The 9,844-nt window shown below is 41.4% G+C and overlaps 1 protein-coding gene across 1 annotated transcript in view; it reads left to right on the top strand.

Moving 5' to 3' along the window:
• Window positions 1-4,224: 4,224 nt before the first annotated feature.
• Window positions 4,225-9,844, top strand: part of ABHD12 (abhydrolase domain containing 12, lysophospholipase) — a 25,115-nt gene continuing 19,495 nt past the window's right edge. Inside the window, exons 1-3 of the mRNA XM_035897065.1 lie at window positions 4,225-4,238; window positions 4,392-4,516; window positions 7,989-8,094. Of these exons, the coding sequence (XP_035752958.1) occupies window positions 4,225-4,238; window positions 4,392-4,516; window positions 7,989-8,094 (245 nt within the window). The remainder of the gene's footprint in view (window positions 4,239-4,391; window positions 4,517-7,988; window positions 8,095-9,844) is intronic.

Below are 9,844 nucleotides of genomic sequence, written 5' to 3' on the forward strand. Positions count from 1 at the left end.
GATTGGGTTTTTAAAAATGTTTTCTGTTAGAAAAGTGGAAGAATGTGTTCTTTTTATGCCATTAGTCATGTTACTTATTTCTTCCTCTGTCACTTTTAAAGTAATTTTTATCACCTGGTAATCAGGAGGTACTCTCTGTGACCAGGAATGAAAATGGTCTTGGCTCTCTACATCCCATGCTCTGAATTCCTGCCAGGAAAGGATTGCCTGTTTGCAGTTTGAACAGCTGATGATTTGGGGGACACCGTAGCAAGTCAGAGAAGCAGCATTCACTGAACAAGCATCGTCTGGTATTCGGGTGTCTGTGAGCATTTTGTTTTACTGTTGCCTCTGCTAGATGATGATGACCACGTCAGCTGTACATGGCATTTGTCTGTAGGTCCTTTTGGGGACTGCAAGCCCAGTGTGCATGTGTTTCTGATAAATTTTGTACTTGCTCGACTGCAGCTCTGATGCCAGTCTCTTGTTTCACCCTTGGCCTGCCCTTTCACCCTTTGTAGCACAGCTGATAAGGAGATCCTAATGGAAACTCTTCTGGCATACTTATGACGCAGAAGTGATTCAGGTGCTTTCCAGGGGAAATTATTTTAATCTGAATCTGTATGCAGAACGTGCCACAGTAGTGTGGTCATTGGACACACTCTGTTCACAAAACCTCCCAAGTTTGCTGGAGAGGAGGGGGGAACACTGGTACTGTGAATTGAAAGATGTCTGTAGTAAATTTGCTTGCATCTGTTGCTCTTTGCAGACACGCTGTGATTGTGGACCACAGGTTGAAATCCCTGTTGTGTGATGGTGCAGTACTTAAGTTTGGCAGCTTGGCAGTTTTTTTCCATAGTGAGACGAAGGATGTTTGTGCCTGCAGTTCGCTTAGTGCCGGTAGTGTAAAGATAGCACACTCAGGGGAAGCTGTCGTGAGAGGACCCTCAGCTCCTCCTTGTGAGACAGATACGCTTATTGACTGCCCAGATGCAAAATGTGCTTTTTCTGAGTGGATGTAAGACCTTTGTCCAGGTGAAAATTTTCCATTTCTGATGTCACACTCGCAAGAAACACTTTCTTCTTTCGGATTTAAGTATGTCTGGAGGGAGAATGTATTTTTCACATCCACTTCAGAAACCTGTGTGAAGCAAAAATCACTTCAGATTTTGTCTGTGTTTGGACAGAACTCAGAAGTTGGGCAAAAGCCTCTGGTGAATGAATGGAGAAAATATATGATGTCTGTGGGGATATTTTTTTTTTTTTTAGTTTAGGTGACTCAGAGTTGGGTGGTTTAGGTTGGTGTGGGGTTTTTTGTTAGTGTTTTGGGTTTTTTAGACATTACTTCTATTCTTCCCGGAAATCCGTTCATATTCTTCAATGTCTTCAGTTTGCAGCTGCTTTTTCTCAAACTGGCTTGTATTTTCCAGCTAACACTGAGTGAGTTCCTCAGTGAAAAGGGAGCAAAAAGTATGTTGCTGCTGTTTGTGCCTGAGCACACCAAAAGCTCCCTGTGCAGGGCATTTATTTACTGAAATAGCTTTTCTGCAGAGCAAAAGCAGTTTAATTTAACTAAATTGCTCACAAAAGACTTACCTGATAACTTTACTCAGCACATGTTCTTGGATTTATCAGGAGAAGAGAAGCTGTTTGTTAATGGATGGAGGCTTTGCCCTGGTTGCATTTTAAGTAGACATCTCTCTGGAGATGAGGTATAAATGTCGTGTTACCAATTAGCATTTGGCATAGGGTACTAGAGCAAAGGAAGGGATGTCTTGTTTCAGTCTCTGAAAAAAAGAAACCAAAATAATTCCTGAGCTTTGACAGCATTACTTGGACAATGTAATTTTCAGTGTTTTCTGTTCCTGGTTCCAGCTCGTGGCTGGGTCATGCTAAGTGCTTTTGCAACCCAGACACCTGAAGAGCCTGTGCTTTGTTGTGATCTGGTTGTGCCTGGAGGAGTTCAGGCCTCACTCTGGTGCCTTTCTAAACGAGTGGGGTTTTTTTCTGTAGGACTGAAATCCTGGCATACGTGAAAGTCCTCCAGGAGAGCTCTGTTTGACTGCAGCAGGATGTGGGCCCCAGGCAGGAGAGCTGCTTGCTGGAGAGCCCCATCCTGCCTGGTTGCTCACCCATGTTACCATTCTCAGTGGGAAGGTGGTGATGACAGTCACATCTTGAGTGTGAGGCGAGAGGAAATTGCGAGGTTGTGTTAAATCTGAGCAACCAGCTAAACGAGGCAAAATGTCTTAACAAAAAGACACACTTTTCTCATTGAGGAGAGCTAATTATATCTTCAGCAACTGAATGTCAGCAGTCATTCAGTGATCTCTCCTTCCTTTCTCTTCCACAAGCTGGTTCCAGCAATGGAAATAGGTGGTAGGTGCTAATGTGGGGATGGCTGTAGAAAGCTGGTTTTGAGACTAGAGAGTTATGGTCAGCTGTGATTAGCCCAAGCAAAATGTTGTGTGTTTTTTTCCAGAACTGTGGGCTTTGCATGTATTAGCTGACCTTACAGAATTTCACAGTGAATTGCTCTGCAGACCCTGGCTCTAGAGTTACATCTGCTTGCCCCCTCTCAAAGACCACAACTGTAGGCAGACTTTGTGTTGCTTGTTACTGCTTGTGCACTCAGGACCTTTGCCACCTCCTCCTGTATTTCCTGCTCTCCATGGGGCAGAGGTAGGTCACTCTAAGGCTTTAGTACTCACTAATGTTCTTCTAAAGCACCTGTTTTGTACTGTTTCCTCTGCTAGTCCTTTGCTGTTTCTGCTTTCATTAATACCTTAGGAAACTGGGCTTGAGGTATGGAAATGTCACTGTGAGACTTGCTGGCTTTCTTCACCTCTTCATTGTCAGGTTTGCTGTGGGAAGTATTCAAATGTATTGAACCTTTTGGCATGGGCTTGTTGCAGCCAGAGCTCAATGGCAGTATCTTAGTAATATATTTTTTTTTCTCCTTTTGGGAAATGGCAGTTCCTTTAGCTTGTCAAGAAAAGTGCATTGATTTTGATGTTTCTGAATTCCGGAATACGGTTCCTGAGTGAGAGGGGACAGACAGGTACTTGTAGGCAAGCAGTAGTGTGGGAGGCAGGTTTTGGACAAACAGGAGGGTAGCCTGTGAGTAGCAATCGTGCCAAAAACTCACCTGGGTGGGGGGGTTGGGGTGCCTACTTCTTCACTGTGCTGAAAAACTGTTCCTGAGAGGTTTGGCTTTAGCCTAGGACCACAAAATCTGTTGAGAGCTTGAAGATTTTGGTGCATGGTTGAACTATTTCCATCCCAGTTCTGTCTGTACACTAGCATTTCTTGTAGAAATGCTTAAAAAGAGGTCTTCAGGCTCTCTGTTTGATAGTTTCAACTAGCTGACAGTGTTCAAACCCTCTTAGCACTGGTGTGGAGCAAATTCAGCGTGTCAGCTCCTAAAATTGCCTGATACTGAGAACTGGTTGCTCACTGGCGTGCAACCTTGTTCCTGCTCAAGACTGTCTGCAAAGGAAGTTGTGTCGCCTGAAGGGTTTAGATGTATTTTAGTTCTTAATTGCAATGATAGTTGAGGGCCTTGGTGTTTCTGCCCATAAAATGTTAATCAACTAGATCATTAGAAGTACACCTTTATGTATATGTACATGCATATACATATGAGTGTTTATGTGGTAATTATTCTGAGTATGTTTTGAGACAAATTGCTTAACTAGCTGCTGTGTGATCCTTTGGAGTTTTTTTGGGGTGTGGGCTGGTTTTTTTGGTGGTGTTGGTTTGTTTGGGGTTTTTTTCTGTAGCTTACTCTTCCCAAATGGGGCAATAGTTCCAAACTCCATCTGGACTAATAGAGAGCAATGGTGCAGATAAGAAATTTCATAATGCTTTATAACTAAAGATTTGCATTCCAGGACATTGAGAGGCATGAACCCTTTTAGCTGGACGATGCAGAATGTCTGCTTCAGTCTGTCCATGAGATCATGTGTAGTTTTATCAGTCTCATTACACATAGTTCCTCAAAATATATGAAAATCTAACCGAACAAAATCTTGCTGATAGTGATTTAAATGGGAAATACAGTCAAGCTACTTTTTAGAGACAAACATGTGATATGCATTTCTGGAGATCCTGAAATCTGTTAAATCATCAGAAAAAAGCTCTTGTTAATGTAGTCAGTGGGGAGTTTCTGTTCCCTTTCTCTAAGCCACATATCATCAGCTGACAGTTTTGATACTTTTGTTTTTCTCAAACAACTGAGGCTACATGAACTGTTTAAAGTTAGTTTTGTTTAAAGAGTAAATGACCAGTTTTTCAAATACACCAAGCACACAGATTGTTGTGAAAATTGCTTCATAAAATTCGTGCTGTATTCATGTCTATCTTTTTTTTTTTTTTTTTTTTTTTTTTTTTTTTTTTCTCCTTTTATACAGGCGATATGGATTATGGTTTCGATTGCGGAAGTTAATAGTCTGGTTGCTGGGAGTGTACATAGCCATTCCATTTCTAGTAAAACTTTGCCCTGCTATTCAGGCAAAGCTGGTCTTCCTAAACTTTGGTAAGTGACTCAATCTGTTGGGGATGGGTGAGGGGTGAATGGGAGGAGTGTCTTTATCTTTCCTTTGTCTGCCTTCACTTTCACCCTGCATGTGCACAGCTTGTGAAAGATACGAACTTTCACACGTTGTAAGTTCTCCAAACTATGGCTTGGAAAGCATTCTCTGTGGCCCTAGTGGTCTTTGTAGTATGTCTTTACACAAATACAGTGACCAAACTGAAGCCAACTTTCAGCTGAAAGGGTCTCCTTCAGGAAAACTGTGCAATATGTCAAATGCATTTTTCTGAAGAATTCAACAAAGTTGCATGACTAGACAACAAGCAAGTGAAATGAAATCCAGTGAATTGATTTCCAGGCAGTGACTCCACCTGAAAGTATTTTAGAATACTCTGGTTGGGACAGGAGAGGCCTGTTCATGCAGCCAGATTGAATGTTTTTCTTGTGTCTGTTTAGCTTTTGCATTTGGTGAAAGTGGTGGTACAGTGGGTCTGGTGAGCTGGCTCAGCTCCCAGGTCGCCCAGGAAGGCTTGAGCATCCACAGGATGGAAAATGATGGAGTATCAGTGTATGAGAGTTACTTCATTGTGATCTAAACTTGTCTTTAAACCTCACTTGTGTTTTGTAATGAAGTTTTGAAAAATATCTTCCTTTGATTGTACAAGCTAGAAGTACCAACTACAGATATGTTGCTTTTATATAACTTATGTTATTTTGATTGCATGCTCTGTATATTCTAATACCTTGGATCATGGTCACTGTGAAGCGTGCATGTGTGCAGGCCAGCTCTTGTGCCTTCCTTGATTGGCAGAACTGACAGCTGGGTCATGTGAATAATGCAGGTTACTTCCATTTCAGCACCTTGTTTTTTCAGTGATGATTTTAATTTGCCCTTGCAGGGCTTTGTTAGGTCTCCCTGAAGTTTCTACCATACCTGAGTGACTGAAATAATTATCCTGTAACAATTTCTTGTGCTAGTACTTGCACTAGTATTACTGCAGTGTTGTTCCTACTGCTTTATATAATGGTAGTAAGATTTCTACTTGTGACAGTGCTCCCATGAAAAACTATCTGCCTAAATACAGGGTGTGTTCTGACACGCTTACGTCATGTTTGAGTATTCTTTTGTACTTTGGCATGTTTGAGTAATTGTTCTTTATTGGAGAGTAGCATTTCTCCTTCAGAGGAGTGTTGTAGGATTTGCCCTGTCATTGTTTTTTAACCTTCAGAGTATAAATTGCTACTTTTCAGCCATCTTTTTGTCCTCCTTTTGTGTAGTTTGGGATTTGCTTTCAAAACAGTAGCACAGAGCTTCAGGAGAAAGTGCTTCCATTTGTTTCTCAAGATAGCTAAAGATGAATTGATAGCCATACTCCCAATGTTAGTAACCGAACCAATGTCTGGATTTGTTCTCGTGGACAGACTCTTACTCCAGATTATGAGGTACACGGGCATATGGGTAGAGAGCTCAAGCTGTCTCCACTGGAAGTCTTCAGAAAGCTGAGATTTCTAGAAACATATATACAAACTAGATCAGATTTAGTGTATTAGTATGATCATGTGATTTTTGTCATGTGATGTGTTGCGAGCAATACCGTATAGCTCTGAAACATGTCACTAAAAAAAACCCCTTGATGTGCTAAATCTCCATGTGATGTGTGCCTATATGATGGTGATGATCTGTTTGTCTGTGCGTGTAGAATAGATGGGCCATCCCAGTGATAAATGCCATACATAAAAATTGCCTGTACTTCTATGTTTTTCTCTTGCTTTGAGGTAGATGCTTACTTGGCCCCCATCACTAACATTGGTATGTTCCTGTTTGTATCTTTGTAATACAAAATCTGGCAAGAAAGTCATAATGGATTTGGCAAATGGGAAAATCAAGTCACAGAGAAGTTGAATACATTTCCCAGAACACTGCCAGAACTGATTTGTGCGCCTGTCCAGACTTTGACTGCAGAATTTACTGTCCTCTTGGAGGATCCACCACCCTTGTAAGAGTATGGCAGAGTTCTGCAGTAACAGTGCAGTGACCCAATGGGTCTCTGGTGGCATGCATGATTTGTCTGGGACTCCTCCACAAGCTTTTGTATAAGAACAAACGGACTTGCACAGGTATAGATTTGCAGTCTAAGGGGCCAGATTTGTCAGGGTTAACATTGGCTGTTGTCTGCCTTCGTTTTCATGTTTGTGGAATGTTTAGTGATTTTTTTGGGGAGGCGGGGCAGGGATGGGATGGTGTAAGTGAAGTGACTGCCACCATTATCGGTGCTTCTTTGTGTGTCAATAGCACAAAAACTTTGGTATGTTAATTGTTATACCACTAAATTTCAAGGAGACAGACTTTCTGATTCTGCTGGAGTGGAGCTCAAGTTTATGGGAAAAGCCTGAATCATTGGGAGAAGAGAGTCCTTAAAACTGCTTGATGCTGTCAGTAGATCTCTATAGTGTCTGTCCTGGTGTTGGGTGTGTCAGAGGCTGCCTAGAGAGGTGATGGAAAGGAAGCATTTAGACTAAGCACATCCCCTCATTTAGCACATTGCACAGTGTGAACCAAGCAGTGGAAAACAAAATGCTGAAAATGTTTGATGTTTGACTTTTCCTGATGTTGTGCATGTTTGAATCATTTAATACAACAAGCAACGAACAACTGTGTGTTGTATAAGCTGGGGAACACAAAACATTTAGAATAGTGAATTGAGGTGTAGTGATTTTGTTTTCGGGGGACTCTTCCTAAAGAAATGAAGTTTCCAGCCTAACATGATCTCTTTTATATGCTGCAGTGTCTGGGAGATATGGCAATTATTTGACAGTCTTTGGAGAGCGGGCTAACAAACTGCATATCCTCTTCAAAGGCTCAGGGGGACAGTGTTTAACACAATTTGTCTTACTCTTAAAGGACAAGAGCAATGTGGTGTCTTCTACTGCAACAAGTATCTCCTTTAGATTGTTATATTAGAGAGGCTGAAACCACTTATCATCCTGAAACACGTTACAGCTCTGGGATGCACACTTTATCCCAGGGAGTTTGTCCCATCGGTAACTTCCATTACAGCTACAATGCAAACAGTAAAAAAGGTTTGCCAAATCCGCTAACCCACCTCATTGATGCAGCAGGAGAGACTATCTTGTGTCTGGGAGATTTACAAAGGAGACTGGGCAGAGATGGTTAAACCTCTGTCACAGGAAGCTTTGTCTATCTCCCCACCTCTTAATTTTAGCCTGCTCCCTGTTTTCTTTTGATGGTTACTTGTGTTTTCTTACATTGTTCTCTCTGATGTTCCTGTTTTAGTCACAGCTGTAGCCAGTTCATCCTTTCACACAAAAAGAATAAGGTCCTCCCAGCACAGTGGACCAGTTTGTACAACACTCCAGTGCCTTGGTAAAGCAGTTTTGTAAGAAAATAAAGATAAAAATTAAAAGGTTTCATATTCTGTTTTTTTTTCTTTTTCTTTTTTTTTTTGTATTTCAGTGAGGGTCCCGTATTTCATTGACTTGAAAAGACCACAGGATCAAGGTTTAAACCACACCTGTAATTATTATCTGCAGCCAGAGGAGGATGTAACCATTGGAGTCTGGTAAGGAAGCCTGTCCTGTGCAGTATGTGCCATGCATCTATATCCTTCTTTTTGTTCTCAGTGTTGCCTATCCAGTATTTTTGCTGTGCATGTGACAATCATTGCCTGCTCTGATTTGTGGATGTGTTTTCCTCTGCCAAGTAAGCAAGTTCATGTTGAAAAGTATGCAAATCTCTGGAGCTCGTTTGAACACGGCTCAGTAATGCATGAAACACAGTTGGACAACCTGGGCATTCAGAGAAACTTCATAATTTGGAATTTTAAAGGTTACAGGTCTGCACTGCTACAAAGATCGTGCCTCCATATCAGATGAGACCCAAGGTGTGAGGCATTTTGTCATTCAACTGCTGTTCATATTTTGGTTTGTAAAATAAATGTGGGGGAAGATAGGAAAACACAATCAAAGTATTCAGAGTAGGAGGAAGAATATTCTGTATACAAAACATATGTAAGGTTTTGAGAGTGGGTGAGAACAGAACATGCAGTTTACTCTCTTAAGTCTTGACTCTCTTGAGTCAGAGCTCACTTGTCATTCCTTCCTCCCAAAGATTTTCTGGTCCCAGGCGAGAGTAGTTCATTTTAGCTCCTTGTTACCCCGGATCAGCTCAGATGACTGGTTCTCTGTCTGTAAAGGTCTGCTTTCAGTACTTCCTGCATTATTATACCAGCTCAAACCAGCTTCTGCATCTGTTTCTCATGGTCACTTTCTGTTGTGCCTCAACACCAGAAGTTTCAAAGCCGCAGAAAAGTTCCTGCTAGCTTTGGAGAAAAAGAAGTGCCTGCAGTTTGAATATTTATGCAAGAGGAGCAAACACTTGAAAAAAAGGCTAGACACCATGTCAGGTGTGGAGGGAAGGTGGCTGTTCCTTAATACAGCCAGTGATGTTAGATCTGTAAGCTGTAGGATTTTGAGTTTTCAGTTGTGTGTGTATAACTTTTATGTGTCCACTAACGCAGTAGAGATTTTTCTCTTTACTTGAGGGTGTATGAGCTTTTGAATGGGAGTGATATCCTGCTATATAAAGGTGGTTCCTTCCCTTTAAGTGAATTTTGGTGAAAGATATGTTTAGAAGCTGGAAGTTCAGTCTTTCCAGGGTAGGCTAATAAATAATGGTTTGTATCTTCACATGGACAATTAAAATTCTACCTGCTTAGGCTGTTGAATAAGTTTAGATTGCAGTCTTGATATTTTTATTTTGTTTCCCTTACAAGTATACTATGTATCTTTACTAAAACACAACTTCCAGCTTGCGGTGGCAATTCAGAGTCCACGTCATTTGTCTTGATACCTGTGAGCTAGGTTTTCATGAAAGTTTGTAGCCTTGCTTTAATGTCAGTGTAAGGTCTTGTGTTTGCTGTACTTCTGAAATGAAGCCCTCAGCCTGTTTTATTCAGAAGCTTGCAAAAGTCTTGAGGTAGAACAGTTGGAGAAGTTGAGTCCTACAGTTATTGGGCTTTTTTCCTCCTTCAGAACTTGATGTCTTCTGGCTCCATGCATGCAGGTAGACTTATTACACTGTTTCTCCCTGTGTTGGTTTGTCCTCTGAGCTTTGTATCTGGGAGTAAGGTGTGGGAGTTTGTCTTCCAAGCGGAAAGGCATATGAGTACTTAAGTTACTTCTGACAGCTATAAGCTAATCCCCTTCTCAACAATTTCAGATGGTGTGGCCATTTACTTGTTTTCAGTGTTTGTCTTCTAGAGTAATTATCCAATTTAAATGCCTACCTTCTTTGGTCTGTCATCCCGCTCT

This window comes from Egretta garzetta, unplaced genomic scaffold (genome assembly GCF_000687185.1).
Source record: "Egretta garzetta isolate BGI_Z169 unplaced genomic scaffold, ASM68718v1 scaffold17, whole genome shotgun sequence".
Classification (NCBI taxonomy): domain Eukaryota; kingdom Metazoa; phylum Chordata; class Aves; order Pelecaniformes; family Ardeidae; genus Egretta; species Egretta garzetta.